Source organism: Epinephelus fuscoguttatus, linkage group LG22 (genome assembly GCF_011397635.1).
Source record: "Epinephelus fuscoguttatus linkage group LG22, E.fuscoguttatus.final_Chr_v1".
NCBI lineage: Eukaryota > Metazoa > Chordata > Actinopteri > Perciformes > Serranidae > Epinephelus > Epinephelus fuscoguttatus.
This window is the reverse complement of record NC_064773.1, coordinates 30,688,532-30,707,789: the sequence shown is the minus strand read 5'-3', so window position 1 is coordinate 30,707,789 and position 19,258 is coordinate 30,688,532. Positions and strand designations below refer to the sequence as shown.

General features: G+C 39.7%; 2 protein-coding genes across 2 annotated transcripts; both read right to left on the bottom strand.

Annotated features, from left to right (window-relative positions):
* Positions 1-2,036: 2,036 nt before the first annotated feature.
* On the bottom strand, positions 2,037-11,240 carry LOC125882660 (ankyrin repeat and SOCS box protein 13-like). The gene is made up of 6 exons (XM_049566474.1): positions 11,078-11,240; positions 10,155-10,342; positions 9,779-9,935; positions 9,535-9,669; positions 7,492-7,683; positions 2,037-7,126 (listed from the first exon to the last, which is right to left on the bottom strand). Exons 1-6 carry the CDS (start codon positions 11,115-11,117, stop codon positions 6,999-7,001), a joined length of 840 nt encoding a protein of 279 aa, XP_049422431.1. The 5' UTR covers positions 11,118-11,240; the 3' UTR covers positions 2,037-6,998.
* A 77-nt stretch (positions 11,241-11,317) lies between these two features.
* asb13a.1 (ankyrin repeat and SOCS box containing 13a, tandem duplicate 1) lies at positions 11,318-19,120 on the bottom strand. Its single transcript, XM_049566473.1, has 6 exons — positions 16,817-19,120; positions 14,533-14,720; positions 14,069-14,225; positions 13,845-13,979; positions 11,774-11,965; positions 11,318-11,687 (listed from the first exon to the last, which is right to left on the bottom strand). Exons 1-6 carry the CDS (start codon positions 16,857-16,859, stop codon positions 11,530-11,532), a joined length of 873 nt encoding a protein of 290 aa, XP_049422430.1. The 5' UTR covers positions 16,860-19,120; the 3' UTR covers positions 11,318-11,529.
* Between the last annotated feature and the right edge of the window lie 138 nt (positions 19,121-19,258).

Sequence of the window (19,258 nt, the reverse complement as noted above, 5' to 3'; positions counted from 1 at the left end):
TGGTGCTACAGTAGAAGTCACCTTCTCCCAGCTGAGGTCTTCAAATCAGTTGGAAGACGTTAATCAAAACACAACAACAGTGATATCTTATGTGAAATAACCAAAACAAATCTCAAAACAAATCTCTAACTTTTAACTCTAATATGTCTTCATGTACTAGCACCTCATTGCTCATAATAGGAAAAAATGAAAAAGGTCCTTTAAACATCCCCTGAAGTAGCTTGAAAGCAGGGTTTCAGGGTCTTTTGCATGCAAATATCAATTTTAGATCAGTCAAATTTAAACTTATAACATATTATTATAAACAGTCTCACAGTTTGGCTCCAGATTATAAATGAATATAAATAATCAAATACTGAATGACCATGACCTTGTTTAGAGTGGCTGCAAAAATGCTTTTGATGAATGGAGCAGAAATATCCTCACTTTGAAAGCAATATTACATCAATTGGCCAAAGGGGGGCGCTATAGCAACCGATTAAAATGGCAAACTTTGAATGGGCATATCTCATGCCCCGTATGTTGTAGAGACATGAAACTTTGCACAGAGATGCCTCTCCTCATGAGGAACACATTTGCCTCAAGAACCCATAACTTCCGGTTATACAGATTTTCTGCCATTTTGAATTTTTTGAAAAACACTTGAAATCAATCTCTTCCTAGGAAGTTTGACCGATCTGCATGAAACTGGGTGAACATAATCTAGGGACCAATATCTAAAGTTCCCTCTTGGCAAAAGTTGGCTTCTATAAGGCAATGAATATTGCAGAGGGCGTGGCTCATCACATAAAGGTGCATAACATCTCAAGGGTTTCACTGATCACCATGCAACTTTGTAGGCATATGACCACACATAATCTGAGGGGACCCCTCCATTATTGACCCCATCAACAAAATGGGGGTGCTAGGGAGCTAATGTCTTATCTAGGCCTAACCGCCATATTGATTTTTACTAAACTTGGTAGATATGTAGAACAGGACGCCTCAAAGTGACTGGAGAAATTTAACTCTAATTGGCAACTGGGTGGCGCTATAACAACAGAAAAATGCTTAAAAATGGCTAAAATGCAACTGATCGCTGTGGCTCCCCCTGTGGCCGAATGTTTGTTTGTTTTTTCTAATTTTTGGTATGACTAAGTCATGGTATGGTATGCTGTACATAATCACGGAAACTGTCAGTCAGTCATTCTGATAAACTGATAAAGATAAATAAGCAACCGACCATATATATATATGTGTGTGTGTGTGTGTATGTAGCATTTCCTGATTGTACAGTGGGGCTGCACTGCTGCCCCTAAGTGGCCAAAACAATACTTAATACAGCTTTAAATGTAATTTAGGTCTGTACAACAATAACACATTGCACTGCATACTTATGGGTGGGTTGGGGGCGAGGGGAGTTGAGGATACAGCTTGGCTTTTTATCTATAAATAATTTATTATTCTGACGCATATGATAAAGAATTAGTCTCAAATTTTAACAAATGAGCCTGTCCTTTAAATAACTTATGGTCGTGAAACTTATCACCATTTAAACTATATATCAGCTGGCATGACACAGGGTCAGACAGCATTCTTTTATGATTTATGTCCTTACTACTCTGCTGCTCGAGGTTTGGAAAAACACTTTTTAGACATGGATACAATATGTATTTGGGGGACAGTTATAGTACTATGTCAGACCACAAGGATTTATTCTACTCACCTCTTTCCATTTTAAAATGTTTTTAAATTGTTAAATTACAATACATAATTTTATACACATTTTCATTTAGTTTAGTGTGGCATATTAGCCATCTTCGTACTTAACGTTTACTGCTGTCAGATCAGCGAAGGGAAGACTTATGTAAGTGTGATATTGTGGCTTGTATTTGCATGACAGCACTCCTGCAAAAGGTGAAGCTGTGTTGTCATGTACTGCATTTACAAGAATATGTTGGCAGAGGACAGACAGATGCCACCATGAGGACATACAGTCCAGAATTTTATACAGTATGAAGTCAGATTCAGGAAAAAACACAAGGACAACAAGCACGTCAACAGTACAATTTATTCAATATATCAACATATATTCATCATATTCAGAGCAACACTTCTGTACAGCTTAGTAAGATAAATATTCTTGACACATTTTTGTGGGATGATTTATCAGTTTTTCTGTAGCACCTTCAACAGATAAATCAGTGTGTTTCCAACATCGGAGCAGATTAAACCTGACTTTATTCACATTAATAAGACAACACTTAAACAGAGGGGATGGCCGGTGTCGTTTAACCTGATGAACCGAGAGGAACGTTTCAAAACAAACCAACGGCTCTGTTGTTCAACCTGAAGTTCAACATTCCTATTTTGGAGCAAGGACCATTTCTCATGTTAGATAACTGGACATTCTCTGCATGTCTGTTTTTTCCAGTCCCTTGTGCTGCTGAGGAGCCTTAAGTAGAAACCTTGTCTATATCAGGCTCGGATATTTTGAGTCTTAAAGGGAACGCTCCATGGGAAGGAGAAGAGAGATCTATGCAGTGCTTCAGCATTATTTACTGCCTAAGATTATACTGTACTGGCCTGCATTTTTGCAGCATGAAAACCAGTCAAAATATCTTGTAATGATGGAAGATTAGTTTCTAGGAATTTATATTTTGATTAAACAAACCTTAACAGCTTGGCATATTTATGGAGTGCAGCAGACAAACTTCTTATTCAGGCCAGCATCGTGCAGCCCGGGCACGTTTAGGGAGAAAGAGCGAAATGAGGGAGTGAAAAGAGAGATTTGGATGAGGGTCTGAAGGCATGATATATTGCTTTTGAATGCTTTGTGAAGGTCTGTCAGACAAACAGTAAACACACAGGTGCAGACCTCCATGAGAGCTGACAGATGGCCTCGTGCTCTTTGAAGATCAAGGTATGGTAGCGATGCCCGCTGGCAGCTCCGCATAGATGCAAATGATTTAAAAACTGTGAACTTAAAAACACCCCAAAATCCTGAAGGGTGAACTCAGCAAACTGCACGTGGACTGGGTTTTCTACTTCATACTAAGGGGGAAAAAAAGGAAAAAATCTTAAGAGTTTTGTTGTTTGTGGACACATCATTTGCTCAGTGCTATTTTGCAGTTTGTGATTCAGATTGAGGACTGAAGAACTATACCACTGTTTTTACATGGTTAATCCTAATTTACACTGCATAACTGTACATTGTCAACTGCATACCATGCTATGATAATTAGATCCTGACCGGGCTGATTATTATTAGCTTATAGCACATATTATTGGTATGTTGGTCAATGTATAACAAGAAATTATAGAACAGCCATGCCAAAAATAGAGGTAGTTTAGAAATAATGTGCCCATTATATTACAGGTTTTAAAAAGCTAGTTTCAGTCGATATATTGTTATCTTTTGTTTTGTTAAATTCTCAAAATCAGAACCAGCTTTGGTTGGGTTCCACTATGTAAAAACATAGTTTAGTGAGGCTATTATTTTTCATGTAAAATTCTGGTCTAATGCAGCTTTCATATGAGCAAAGCCAGAATATCCTGAAGTACTTAGAATTAAGTTCTCTGTTAAAGTTGGAATGTGTTTCTGAGGTGACAACAGCAGCAGCTAAAGTTCAGATCATTGGTGAGTGGGGGGGGGGGGGGGAGAGAATGCAACCAAACAATTTGATTTCTTGGTCTGTTGATATCAATCACGTGTATTCCCAAACTTTATCCTGTGCTGGCCCATGTCTTTAAAGGGAATCCTATGTATTTTTCAACCTGGACCCTGTTTGCGACTAATGGGAACGACACATTTTTCAAACTGGTCTAGTGTTGAGTGAGAGCACAACAGAAGGCAACCTCAAAATAGTAGGCCATAAATGTATGTCCACTAAAAGTGCTTGTTTTTGCCACTGACAGGCTCAGATTTCTTATTTTAAGGGTCTGATAACATAATAATAAAACATTTTCTTTAATTACTGCTTGATTATTGTGTCTAACCAAGTGTCACTGAAGGAGACATCTCGCTCTGAAGTCTCAGCAGTTAAGTTTTTGTGGGAAGACAAACAAACATACTGGATCAAGGGAAAGGTAAAAACAAAGGTTTTCTCTGTAGGGATCATTTTCATAATGTCAGACACTTCAAACAACAATTTGAGTCTGTCAGTGATAAAAAGAAGGCACTTTTAGTGAACGTATAATGATGCGATATTGCAACCTGTTTCGCAGCTGCCGGCTTCAGCGCTCTTACTCAATGCCCGACCATTTTCGAAAAATTGTTGTTCTCATTGGTCATTTAGACACAAAAACACGTGAAAATAGGGTTCAGATTGTAAAATACTGAAGTTACACTTACTTATCTGACAGTGTTTTGGTGTCAGGGAGTAAATTATATTAAGCCTGACAACAAAATCTAAAAGTGGGTGTTTGGCCTGATTCGACCTATATGGATAACTTATAAAACTTCACAAATAGGTCATGTCAACTTAGAAGAGAGCCAATAAAACAATCTAAAGCACTTCATGTAATTCATAAACAGCTTCCTGCCCCTCCTTCTAAAGACACTAAGACCTCAGTGTGATCTCTGGGTCCTTTCTATGAACAGATTTAGTGGAGCATCAGACACGCAGCTATAAATAGGCTGCCAGGATCTCTGTCTCCTTGGAACTTCAGTGTCTGTATGAAACAAAGGCTGTCGCTAAGCGTGGGGTGTGAATCACAGGAATCTGAAATGAAGAGAAGTAGCATCTGGAGAGTGTCACTCTGAGTGCTGCTGTGAAAACGGCGCTGCCCGGTTCCATTTTTAAAAGAAACAGCCTTTTGTTATCCAGGGAATGTTGACTGAGCATGCACGCAATGACTCATTTCACATTTTAACCGCTACTCAGCATTTACAGTACACATGCAAGTTTTGTGACGTGCATGCATTTTCCCAGCAAATCCAGCAACCTTTAGTTGAGCAGAAGAATGATGACTGAAGTTTCCTTCATTGCCAAAAACTGTGCCATTTGACTTCTTCCTCTCCCTGAGCTCTGACACTTGGCTTCTAGCTCAAATAAAAACACATTAAAAATCTAATATTAGGAACACACTCTCCTCTGGTAGTGCAAGTTCTTAACTTTTTGTTTAAATTCTATTTAAGACTTTAATAGCTGCAGGATGACACACTGGAACCTCCATTAAGAAATACTTAGCAAATATAACCTTCACAAAGTGCGCTCATGTTTATCAACCTCAGCTAGTGACTGTGATAGTTTATAATAAAGGGAGCCAAATGGAGAAAAGGTGAGTGCAGCTTTTTCCACAATAGGCTTCTGTTGGGGAGACAGTTTGGCTCTCTATTCATAGGTTGTTATTTCCTGTCAGCAGGTTCAAGTTGGGGTAGACAGAATCTGGAAAAAGCAAAAAACAAAACAAAACAATACACCCTCCTCCTGCAGCTCCCCCATCTCTATCCTAAGCCCCTCCCACCAGACAACCACAGGTATATGCATGTGCTTCATACTGTAACCAAGTGTTTCACATACATTGATTTATTTAATCTCATGTCACTGTAGAGCTGCACGCAGCTCACTCACTCAGCCCCTCATTACACTGCTCTCTCTATTTCTGTTTATCAAACCACAAATGAGACAGAATTTAGCTAGATACTGACTCTCCGCCTCGCTCCCCACCATTGTGGACTGCTTATCCGGGAGGATAGTTGGCAGGAGTTCGATAGACAGACCTTTGGTCTGCAGCTGTAGCAGCTCAAATTCGGCCAGTGAAAACCACCAGCACTGCTGCTCTTGTGGGTTGTCGGGGCTGTGGGTCTGCACTGGCCGTTTGCACACTGTTGCAGCCACGGACTGGGGTTCTGTCACTGGAGCTGCTGCCCATTCTCCTCCCAGCAAGGTGGTCTGTAGCAGTAAGGCGGAGGACACACTGTGATTCAAGGCTCTAGCCAATGTTAGCTATATAAACCTGAACTTGAAGCAGCCATGAGCTTTTGGCTCTGGTAAAAAGAAGACTCAAGTATCAGCAACATTTTCAATCCGTCCCTAAAATGTTTTGCGGATAATGATGCAGGTTTTGTTTCATTTATTGTCCGAGTCTTTTTTAGCCTCTCTTTTCGATAAATCTGTCTTCCTTCTTGGGGTTGCTTTGCAGGTTGAATAGCGACTTTTTTGCAGGATTCTCTGCCACTGAAACAGGCTTTCACCATCTTAAGGGATATACATCTGCATTTGTTGAGCAAAGTCTCCCATCACAGGCTAGATTTCCTAAAGCCTGAAAACAGAGCCAAGAGGAGGTGTCGGAGTCTGGTTTTCTCCCAGACCTCTTGGATTACAATATGCTTTTTATAGGATTTTTGCCTAATGAAGCAAAACTGCCTACCCCAGCATTAAGTGTCCAAATCCAAACAGTATATTTACATTAATAGAGGAAAAGTAAAATTATGTAGATTATCAATCAATTCAATTATGTGCATACATTTGTCATCATGACTGGCCCTGCTGTTGCTTTGTGTTAGATACAGGTGACATCTTTCATGACTTGATCAGGAAGGACATGCAGGGAACCGACCTCATTAACAACATCATCCTTCTTTCGCTTTGCTATGTTTCAAGTAGAAGAATGCTCTGTGCTCCTAAGGGCCAGTGTCACAGAGCAAACTAGGCAGGAGAATTATCATTGGACTGGTATCCTGCTGTTTATTATGGCACAAGGTGTCTACATTTCACAGACTGAAGGGTATTCCAGTTCTGGTTATCTAAAATAGCTTAGTAATTCTTTTACCTGGATAAAGCCCATGGGTAACGTGAGTGTGAATACGATGAAATAATTTACAGCACCTAAACAACTCCAACAGAGGAGCTAGGATACTCCTATTCATTTGAAAGTGCAGCTAAACTGTGTGTATACTATTATCACGTCTAATGCAGTGGCACCTTTGCTGTGTTTTTCTTAAAATTATGCAGCACGTCTGTAAGTTTCTAGGTTTCTGTAAACCTTGATCCAACTTGTCCTCCAGGTAAGACTCACTGATAGCAGAGGTAGCTGATAATGAGTTTAGGTACGTCTAGTTGACTTATGGCCTTTACAGCTCTGGTGCCCAACTTCTTCCTCACTGCCAACCTGCAGAGCTGCTGCAGAGTCATGGGGGTGGCTGCAGACAGGAGAAAGATGGAATAAGTGTTCACAACATATTAAAAATAGTACATGTACAATATATATATATATATATATATATATATATATATATATATATATATATATATATATATATCTCAAGGTGTAATGCATATGGATCCAGTTACTACATTGGCTAGCCGATACATGATCAAAGGTATATATGAGCATCACAGTAAACAACATGTGTCAAATGTCCTGGAGGTGAAATGCGATCCTTGCTTGCCATCTGCTGGTGTTATGTTGACACTACATTGTTGTACATGAATAAGGACAACTCCACAAACTGGGAGATCTACATGTTTGTTTTCCACTCAACCCTGACTTTTGTGAATAACTTACTCTCATAAAGCTGTAGGCAGGTTGCAGAGGGAGAGCCTGGCGTGGTGTAATCGATGGGCTTCCTGTTGTGCTGATCTCTGGCGTAGACATTGGCCCCGAACTCCAGCAGTAACTCCACTATCTCAACTCGCTTGTTTTTAGCAGCATGATGTAGCGGAATCTCGTGTAGCCTGGCAGCATTCACTTTAGCACCTAATAGGAAGAGGACATTTGTCAGCTGTCTACATTTTTTACTGTCAGCAAATCTCTTGATGAGTATTGAGTCTCTTCATACTCTCTGACTTCCCCACCCTGTCAGTAGCTTTCAGTCCCAAGTCCACTGATTCTTTTTGAAGGCATACATCTTTAAAAACTGGTCACACATACACAGTTTAATTTTTTAAAAGCCTTAGTGAACAGCTGGTCAATGTAGTTTGTGACAAACTTTACTCAAATTGTCATTAGATTTTTGACCAGATGAAAAATATATATTATCCCCAACCTTACCCTTAAAGGCCGCAGGCTGTAGTTAGGCCGTTTGGGATCATTGGGCAAAAATCATATAATAAACTTTAAGCATATTGTAATTCAAGTGGTCTAGGAGAAAACTAGATGTCTGCACCTCCTTTTGGCTCAGTTTTCAGGCTTTAGAAAATCCAGCTCAATGTCAGAGAATCCTGCAAAGAACGTTGCTATTCCAGCATTGACAACAACTGCCTACACTGCAAAGCAACCCGAAAAAGGACAACTTCAAGAGAGTCTAAAAGAGAGTCTACAATAAACGAAACAAAATATGTCAATATCTGCAAAGTGTTACAGAGACAGAGAGAAAATGTTGCTAATAGTTTAGCCTTCTGCTAACCAAAGCCAAAGGTCCATAACCGTGGCTTCAAAGTTTACATTTATGTAGCTAATGTAAGCTAGAACTTTGAATCACAATTTGTCCTCTGCCTCACTCCCTGCTGCAACAGACCACCTCTCCAGGAGGAGAACAGGCAGCAGCTCAATCCAGCCAACTGAAACCACAGCGCCAGGGGACCAGACAGCTCTGACTCCCCACCAGATCAGCAAACTTTCTGTTGCTGCTGGTACTGGTTAGCCCTGGTGGTGGCACTGGCCACCCAGCAATGGGGGATTTGTGCTGGCTGAATTCGAGCTGCTACAGCCACTAATAGAAGGTCCATTTCCATTCTCCTCCCAGCAAAGCAGTCCAGTGTGGCACAGAGCATGGCAGAGGGACTGTGGAGTGAGTGGCTTGCTAATTATCGTTTCTCGTTTTAAACGTTTGGGTAACACTGGACTACTCTAGAAGCATGACAATAGTCCCATGGTTGTCTGGTGGGAGGAGCTTAGGACAGAGAGGGGGGAGCTGCAGGAGGAGGGTGTATTTTAAAATTCTACCTCTTCCAGATTCCTGCCTACCCCAGCTTTAACTTTTATGACACAGACTTATTATTAGAATTCACATGACAAACTTAACAGTTTTTGTAGTGAATTTTGATTCTTGCACCAAAAACAAACAAACAAACAAACAAAAAAACACTGCCATCATGAAAAGAAAGGTGTGAATTTGGTTTGTTTTGTCTGACATTTGGCAACTAATGAGTTTTTGTAAAAGGATGAGTTCACAAAGTTGTCTGTGCTTGCACTGTGTGCTGCATTATGGGTCATTCACGTTTCAACTCCCTGCATGCTAATTTTCACAGAATGCTGAAAAAACTGAAAATAGTGGTAAGAGTTAGGAAATCAGTTTACACAAATTGCTTTGCTAAATGATCATTAGGAGAGTATACACAATTTATGCTTAATAGGTTAAAACATGGAAAACTGCAGGGATGACCTCATGTGTACTTGGTGTCTGGTACCGCAGTTTAAACTGGGACAGCAGGGGCGTATCATTACAGGCCAGCTAACCTATTCTCAAGTGACACCAGCATTGGAGTCAAATGCTAGAATTAAAATACCACCTCCCAAATCTGAAAGCAGTACACATACAAACAAAGTTAAAGCAATGCCACGTCTGGTTTTGTACATTTTCCCACCCTGCTTTGCACTGATGCTCACCTGCATTGAGCAGCTCTTTCACACATTCTATGTTTTCATTAGCACAGGCCACATGCAGCGGGGTCCCGTAGTAAAGGTCGTATGCCTCCAGACAAGCACCTGTGGCAATAAGGAGCTTCACACAGTCTGAGTTTCCTGAAATATGAGAAGAGGATGTTGTGTAAGATAAATTTATTTATAAAGATTAATTATTACTGGATTTCACAAAAACTAAAAGACAGGTGCAGTGAGCAGAAGCACTCACCTCCCATGCAGGCCTCGTGGAGGGGCGATGCCGTGCGGGAGGTGAGGGCAGGGTTGGCCTTGGCGCCATGATCCAGCAAGAGTCTGACACACTCCAAACTACCAGCTGAACAGGCATCACACAGCGGGGTGCTGCCATCAACATTCCTTGCATCCACCTGAGATGCATTAAAGGACAGAGGATTAAATACAGAATACTTCAGCCTCTTCAGAATCACATTTGCTCTCCTTATCAGACAAACACCCTTCTTTGCCTTCCCTTATTATTATTTTTTTTACCTACATTTATTTTTTGTTCTGTAGACCAAAAGCTACCTGTCTCAGCTAAAGTCACCCATAAGGTGGCAGACAGGCATCCATCTGTCTCCCTGGCTCACCTGAGCTCCAGCTTCCAGCAGCAGCCGGACACACTGGGTCTGTCCGCGGAGGCACGCCTCGTGTAGCGGTGTGATGGAGTCCACTGCCACGACATTGACCGAAGCTCCGCTTTGGATGAGGTGCTTCAGCTGGGTGGTCTCACCTTGGCACGCTGCCTTGTGCACCTCGGTTCTCTCTGACCAGCAGCCTGTGGGGGAAGACACAACATGAACACACTGTATATAAGATGATTAATGATTCAGTGTTGTCACCAATATTTTCACCAATAGTTGTTCTTGTATTATGGTGCATATTATTTGTCCTGTCTGTTCTCTTTTTACTCTAACTGTACTGTCACTGTTTTGTTTCATGCCAACTGCTTTTAGCAGAACTAAGACAAGTTGCTCTATGAATTATATACATATAATATAGTGGTAGTTCAGTATAGTATTATCATAATTATTATAATCTAATATCACATCTAAGAAAATACTGAGATTAAAGAAAAGCGCTCAATCCAATTAAATGTCTAAAAATAATACTAATAAATGCCTCCTGAAAAAACTGTAGACTGAGGGCTATGATTTCAACCATATTATCATGACACAAATGTCGAATTTAAATTATTAGTGGGCACAAACACAGGCCTACACTATGCCGACTACTCTTCATTATTTTGTCAAAATCCATCTATACACCTTCTGCTGTAATACAAATGTAAAAGGCAGATGAGCAATAGAGCAGACGCTAATGGCAATAAGATCAAGTTACACTTCTACAGCTGTTGCTAACAGCTAGCTACCGCTAATCATGCCGTGGGAAGCCGCTTGCTAGCACGCTAGCATTCCCTATGACATTCCTGCCATACATGCCGGCTTCAAATCGGGTCAAGTCCGAAAAAGCGACCGTCTCCCCGGCCATGTTGTCTTGGTTTCATACTCACCAATATCTCCAAAGAAATATGAATTCTCAATTTCCATCATGTCTTTTTTTTCTCTCCGCGTGGAATTAACAACGTCAGAACAGACGCAAAGTCACGGTGTGTTTGTAAACAGCCGCCTCCTGGTAATGTTTACAAACGGCGAGTCACGTGACATACCGGGAACTCGAAGTGCATGCTGGGACTTGTAGTTTTTACACCATATAGGCCATTTCATCATCTTTACAGGACGCAACGAATCTTTATTCTATGTCAGGATATATAATGCTATATAATACATAACATTATTTTACAATACAACAATATCAAAGCAGCAATGACAACACAATTCCTAATTCGCATGTCATACATTAAAAAATATAATGAATAACCTAATATATTAAGAATTATAAGCAAATATTGTCCGTGATGCTTCTTTTTGAGGATGACCAGTCTCTCATTCAGGCTTCATCCGTTCATGTGTCACTCTGTAGTGATGCAGGAGGTTCACAGTACTGCAGGTAGCTGAGGATGCGGTGGGATACGTCCAGGTGACCTATGACCTCTGAGGCTCTGGTACCGAGCATCATCCTCACAGTGATTCTACAAAGCTGCTGCAGGCTCAGAGGATTACCTGTCCACAAGAGGAGGTTTCCATAGGTCAGGTTATCATGATTAACAAGCAAATGACTGCTTATAGCTCCCTGAAGCAGAGCTTACTTTCATAAAACATGAGGCAGGTGTGGGTGGTAGACCCAGGTGCTGTGTAGTCTACAGGCTTTTTCCCCAGGTTGTCGCTGGCATACGCGTTGGCTCCAAACTCCATCAACAGCTCAACCATGTCCACCATGTCGACTCGTGCTGCGTGGTGCAGAGCTATCTCATGGAATCGAACTGAGTTCACCTTGGCACCTGCAGGAGGGTAAGACAAGCTGAGGCCTGCTGGTTTGGATATATAAATGATCTGAATATTTTGACAGAGCTTGTAAAAGTAAAATGCACCCTCATACAATGCTGTTACAGTTAACCTCATTTCATTTGCTTGGTGGTGTGTTTTTCTTTGTCCTGCAAATATGAAACATGGACTTTGTTGTAATTTTGTCATCAGTCTTGTAGAATCAAAAGCAAGGGACTCCCTTTGGAGCTATCATTATGCACTGACATGTAATAATCATACAGGATGAAATAACAAATAGTTTATACATCCTAACAGCGCAAAAAAGAATCAGGATTTAAAGGTGACGTATTATGCCAAAGTTTCAAAATAATATGTATTATGAGGTAGACATATGTAGAGGTAATTCCTGTAAGCAAAAACCTCAAGTTTCTGTCTCCTAGCTTTCAGAAAACTCCATTTACAACAGTTTTCTACTCTGGCTACAATATGACATTGTGGAATGAGTGATTTCTTTATATGGTCATCTGTTCCATGCACACTGCTGCAAGTGTTTACATTATTTAGCCTGCACTGCTAAATGAAGCTACATGCTAACATCAGGGAAACATGTAATGATCATTTTTGATCATCGGTTTTTGATCATATTCCTGCTTGAACATGTCCGGTTACGTTTAGAAGCCTTTATTGGTGATTTTTTAATGTTAAAAAAAAGTGCCACTATTCCCCTATTACAGTCATTTCCCAGCTGCAATGACTCCACTGACCAAACCAATCAGCGCTAGCCTATCTCCAGTACAAATAGTATGAGGAAAATAAAGTGTGTTTTGACTATTAAAACATGTGAACATGTTCTTCTTTATTACAATATGAACTTTTTTTTTTTTACTAACAGCCCCTGCCTCCACTTCCTCACTTGACAATGACGGGACTTGGGCAAAAATGTTACAGATCCCAGTATTTACAGTGATTACTGATCTAACACTAGATTCAGGTCTCCGCCAGCTGAATTTCACTACATACTAACTAAAATGTCGACCAGTGGCTACTCTGATGATATGAAAAGAGACTTTTCATCAAACTCCGAACTTGTGATATACACCGGAAAGAATAACTCAACCTTTAACTGCATCTTTTTTAGACACTGACACTGGTTTTTAAAATAAGTATAGCATTATAACAGACATTTACTATATGTTTACCAGGGGATCGCATTACAAGAGACAGCCCAAACAAGCCATGCAACGTGTCGCAGCAGCTGAGCAGAAGTTAGTCAATACACTGTGAGACCTTTGGCAGGACTGCGTATCAAGCTGGTATCAAGGCTAACCTCAGTAAGAATTCAACTATCATTATTCTATTGCTCCTGCAGGGCTTTGATGTTTTTAGCTTGGACGAGGATAGCTGTTATCACACATAAATATGGTCACAAATAGTAAAACATTATTAAAAGTCTGTAGAAAACTTCCATCTACTGGTGAAAAGAGTCAAAGTCAGTACTTAAACAGTTACATCTCTGTGTTATAAGCAAGTAAGTGCTTCTCATCTCAAGTGAATGCAGTATAAAATCACACCTGAATCCTCTGACATCCCCTGACAACAGTTAATAAGGAAGGGGAGGAGTACATTTTGAGTTTTATCTTAAATCTAAGTTACAGTGTAACTCCTTGACCACATTCAAGCTAAGTTACTTTCCAACTTATACGTAGCCAGTTGGACTGTAACTAACAAATATTTTCATTGCCAATGAATCTGTTGATTATCTTCTTGATAAATCAAAGGTATTAGTATTATACTCCATTTCTCCCAATAGATGGCCTTAAGTCCTACACACTGGACCTTTAAGGATGGATTTATCCCTTAACACACTGTCTGACCTGCAGCCTTCTTGCTGACCTGCATTGAGCAGCTCCTTGACACAGTCCATGTGTCCTTTGGCACATGCGATGTGGAGTGGTGGACCAAAGTGGACATCATTAGCCTCCAGCTGGGCACCGCTGGCTATCATCAACCTCACTACTTCGACATTACCTGAGAGGAATGTAAAGTTTTACTTATAACAAGGAGGTCTGACGGGGTATGGCGGGTTGAACGCTGTCTTACTGCTGCTTTAGGTTTACCTTGTATGCAGGCCTCGTGGAGCGGCGAGGCCGTGAGAGCAGTGAGGGAAGGGTTAACATTGGCTCCATACTCCAGAAGCAGCTTGGCACACTCCAGGCTGCCAGAGGCACACGCGTGACACAAAGGTGTGCTCCCATGAATGGTCCGTACATCCACCTGGAACAACCACACAAACATACCCTTCTGTCATACAGCTTTAAATTGCAGTAAAAATTTTAGTGGCATATATTACACTTTATAGGACCTATTGCAATGTGAAGAGAGGTACTGTCCCAATTCCATGGCAACTTTTGAGAGCATAGGTTGCTTCACAAACCCCACAAAGGTACTATTTACTCTGTATCACATTGCATCACTTCATACAAGTGCTTGTGATAAGGTGTCCCACTTTATTTAAGTACTCTATTTCGTCATGTTTGGTCCTCTATAAGTAGGGGTAGGACCATGTTGAGGTTTATCCCACCTGGGCTCCAGCCTCCAGCAGCAGCCGGGCACAGTTTGGATGAGCCTTTATGCAGGCTTCATGGAGCGGAGTGATGTTGTCCACCGTCACCATGTTGACCGATGCTCCACTTTCTATCAGCTGTTTCAGCTGCAGGGTCCTGCCGTGGGAAGCTGCTTCATGCAGGGCAGTCCGGTCTGCCCAGAAACCTTACACAGACAGTGACACATTAACAGCACATTTATACTTGCACAAGTCTCCCAAGTTTAAAAAGATATTTATGAAGCTGCTATTTCACCTAAGTTACTTCATAAGACTTTCTGTATTTGTTTCTGAAATTCAGTTAAACATTTGAAATATTTTCTGTCTCTGTTTTCATACTTGCATGTTCATAAAAAAAACTTAACTTCATAACCCCTTTCACTCTGCTAGGATGCCAGTGTCCTCGGCTGACATATCATTCAGAGGCGGTAGCTGGCTAAGCTTTTAAAGCTTGGGTAATACTGGTATCATATGAAACTAGACGGCCAAGGGAATGCATTGGTGCCAACCATGTCATGCTCACTTGTTGGGAAGGGGATTAAATAACACTGTCAAGTTAGGCTAATGTGGGAGTAAGTGGCATGGCATTTTTCCAGGGTTCTCTTGACCTCTCATCTCATCTACATAAAATGTTTTTTTTGGGTACCCACCTATTAGTTCTTAACAGTTCTGTCAAAAACCAAGCAGTTTTTTGCATGCGGTAAAAATGTGTTATTTTTGCCTGTTGATAATCACAGCCTCAGAAAACTTTACACCCACAAATTAGAGACCTCAAGCATTCAGAGGATGTATGGCTTCCATAGGTATATTGACAACGAGGGGGTTTCTCAGGAGTCACTCAATCACCAAAAATGCATTTCTTATAGAAATCTCCAAATGTCAAAAAGTTTTTGATACCAAATCTCAACATGCATTTTTCTGTGGTGTTCCTCAAGGTCTTAATGTTTTATTGTTATATTTTGGAGAGATTTTTGACATGTCTTTATCAATTCAAGTGGTAAAAAATGCTTAAATTTAGCACCAAAACTGTGTAACAAAAATAATAATGCTGCAACAACTAATGAGACATACTTGAGCAAGGGAATGGCCATCGTACACTTCCATCATAATGCTGTGAGTCCCTATACACTTTACTTTCAAAGTTTGAATAGGTGCCTAAACCATGCGCAATATTTATTTCATATTTATGACTAGAAAAGCTTAACACTCAGTGTTGCGCTGCACCTTGAATTTATCTTCAGTTTCCCAGCTCTTAGGTGATGCATACCACTTCTGTGTGGCATACACTGCTGACCTGCTATCTCGACCTTAAAACCCCCTGCCCCCTCTAAAAAATACAAAAATGGGTCTATGGTAGGAGGGGGTGGAGTGGACGAGGTTAAAACAAATAAATAAATAAAAAATAAAATAATAATAATAATTATATGATAGGAACTGTCACACAGTGTTGTGAAGGTGACTTTTAAAATGTAACAGGTTACAGATTACTAGTTACCCCATTAAAAAAATGTAATAAGTAATGCAGCTATTCAAATTACTTCATCACAGTAATGTAACTTATTATATTTGATTCGTTCTTGATTACAGTTCCAAAAAGAATGTTTTTAACTGGGAAATAAAACTGGGAAATTTTCGGAAATGGGCTATACAAAAGACAGCATTCCTGCACTGTGAAAAGATTCAAAGCAACAGAATTAATGTTAAATTTTACATAATAACTTTTTACTAAAAAAGAATATATTTGAATAAAACCCCGTTATAATTCACAGTAACTAATTTAATTTTTCTCACTACCTGTAACTGATTATAATTAAATTTATTTTGTAGTTTAATTACATGTAACTTGTTACTTCCCAACACTGCTGTAACATTAGTGGTAGTAGCTAGCTGTATTAGCATTAGCTAAGTTATTACTACCTTATATTCCCTAACAGGTGTATTTACCTTTATAGACTTTCTTCACCTCAACAAAATTTTGTATCTTTTTATAATGCAATTACTATTAAAAAAAACCGTTGTATTAGCCCACTTTAACTCACTTGTTTGTATGTTAAAGTTAAGGCTGACATTATTGTGGTGTAAATGTAGCTATATATCAGTAGGTCTTTTTCATATGACACAAATCTTGACAGTCACGAGCAGGGCACGAGCACGAGCTAATATGATTAACTCGACGTCAACAGAACCGACTGCCATTCTTGACATTAAGACAGCTAATATCTGCTGTATGTGTTAAGCTGTTGTGAACATTAACGGCGCTCACCGATATCGCACAGAAACGACCGGCGTGCTGCTGTCACCTCCATGTTTTACCGGTGAAACTCTCTGACCAGGCGGCAGCGGAGGAAGAAGACATGAAAAGCTTACGCTGCAAGTGTCGAATGAAGAGGCAGCAGAGCATTGTGGGAGTCGTAGTTTACAGTTGTGAGATTCCCTGTGTTGCTACCGGTTGCTACTCATACACATTCTTCCCAATTTAGGTTGCCAGGACAATTCAGCTCTGTGGTAATACACAGGATATCATGTAGTCATGCATAAGACATCTGTAATATTTCATAACGATATCAGACTTCATTATTTCATGTGTCATTTAATTAAAATAGAAACCATATTAAAGGTGCAACTCAACTCATGGCCTGTGGGCCAAATCTGGCCTACATTTTTTCAGTTAATGTAAATAATGTGCCAGAATGCATTAAAGATTTAAAATATCAAAAAAATAATACAACTGACCTGTGCAGGGCCTCTGTGACTGGCCCCTGGCATATAGCAAAAGTAGCCGATACCTCCCACACATTATTAAAAAGTTCTCATCGAAGTAGCTCATGAAATAATTTGCATGATCTCTTTTTTAATCCCATTTTAACTGCTTAGGTTGGCAATGAGCATATTAAGTGTATTTAATATTGTGTAGAATTTAAGGGGAATGGAGGCATTTATTGATTTTTATTACTGCTTATTACTTATTTTATACATGAACCCAGTCCTTGAGTGCACCTGAATTTAGTTGCATGTTTGTACAATGACAATAAAGAAATAAAGAAGTCCTTTTAGGTTTTGTCCATGGTGCTGACTGTGCATCTTAAGTTTAACTATTCTACTGCAGTATAATCTCCAGTCCTTCATCTGTAAAGAGACTAAAGGCATGAGGAAAGACATACATGAGTGCGTCACCATTAAGGATTGAGAGAGGACACACACCAAAGCACAATCACAAATAGCTAAATAAATACAACAGTGCCATACCTGATTTATGTAGGCTATATTGCAGAAAAGGGTACATGTTTTCACTGTTTTTGGCAGTGTACTCAGGTAACAAAAAGATGTGGGAAGCAGTAAGAGAGACATCCAGGGATATTTTATCCATACAAATACCTCTTGACCTTAAAGCTTTTTATACTAGGCTTATATCCAGATAATCACATTAAATGGGTCTATTATTTGCTAAAAGAGTTATCATTCTTTAATGAAAAAAGGTCGGTAGGTCGAGTATGGGTAAATGGATTTCTGAATTATCTTCAACTCTGCCCTTGGACAAAATTCCATATGCCATCTGGATTATCAATCACTCTTTCAAAACATCTGGAGCCCCTTTACGTTATGCGTTGTGTTATTTAGGGAGGACAGACATGCCCACATGATGGAAGCATTGTTACCTGCTATAGATTAACCTCTGGGATGATGAAATCTCTCAAGGATTTTTTAAATTATTGTCAACATTTGAACATTAATATTTACTTTAACTGAAGTGTATCACTCTGACACAATACTAAACCTGTAGGTTTAAATTTATTTTATTTTTCCACTTTGAGGTCGGGGTTAGGGGTGGATTACATGTGTTGCTGTAACACCAAGAGTTTGCTCAAGTGTCCAGTTTTTTGAGTATCTGTGCATACATATATACTCATACCGGAATGTTTGTATATCTTTATTTTTTGTTGCTAAAATCAATAAAGATAGTTTGGAAAAAATATTCTATTGAGAGGTTACATCACAGATCATATTTAAATACATAAAGCACATTTCCTGAGTTACTGACTGGATTTAATCAGACTGTAAGTTTTTCCACCTTGAACAGTTTACCTTTTCTAGATGATGGAAGAAATCGCAAACTGAGCAGAAAGCAACATGCAAACCACATGCTTTGTCTCCACCATGGTGAAGGGAATTAATCATCCCGAAGATCCACATCCAAAGAATAAAGTGAATTCCCACACACACTTATCATCTCTGCACTGATTTATTTAAAAAGTGTCAATGTTTTCATAACAAGGAAGTTAGAAATTTCAAACTGCAAAATTAATGTTGCCATTTGTGTTATGAATTGTAAATTAAAAACCCAGAGATACAATAATAATTGTTAAAACCATCCCGCAACTCCCCTGAAGATAAAAATTTGGATGTCATGATGCAACTAGGGTTCACGTTCAACTTTTATTTTGATGGCCAGTTGGCTCATTATATTCCAGCCATATGCCAGCTAATGCAAACCCTGGATGCAACTATTCTGAATGTGCTGATTGCTATGCTGTGGGCTGCACTGACCTGAGATCATACAATTGTCAAAAAGTCAGTCTACAGTTCAGGGATGGTTTATCTCTAGCTCCACCATCAGTAAAAAGCTGGAGGGTATTTCAGTTCTGTTGCACACATTCACCATTTTCCACACAGACATTATCTGTAATATGAGAAAAAAAAATAAAGT

Coding starts and splice junctions, on each gene's coding strand:
- LOC125882660 (XM_049566474.1), bottom strand. CDS start 11,117: ATGATGGAAATTGAGAATTCATATTTCTTTGGAGATATTG. Junction 10,343..11,077: donor ATATTTCTTTGGAGATATTG/GTGAGTATGAAA, acceptor CTTCCCCCACAG/GCTGCTGGTCAGAGAGAACC. Junction 7,684..9,534: donor GAAAGAGCTGCTCAATGCAG/GTGAGCATCAGT, acceptor TCTTCCTATTAG/GTGCTAAAGTGAATGCTGCC.
- asb13a.1 (XM_049566473.1), bottom strand. CDS start 16,859: ATGGAGGTGACAGCAGCACGCCGGTCGTTTCTGTGCGATATCG. Junction 13,980..14,068: donor CCACGAGGCCTGCATACAAG/GTAAACCTAAAG, acceptor CATTCCTCTCAG/GTAATGTCGAAGTAGTGAGG. Junction 11,966..13,844: donor CAAGGAGCTGCTCAATGCAG/GTCAGCAAGAAG, acceptor ACCCTCCTGCAG/GTGCCAAGGTGAACTCAGTT.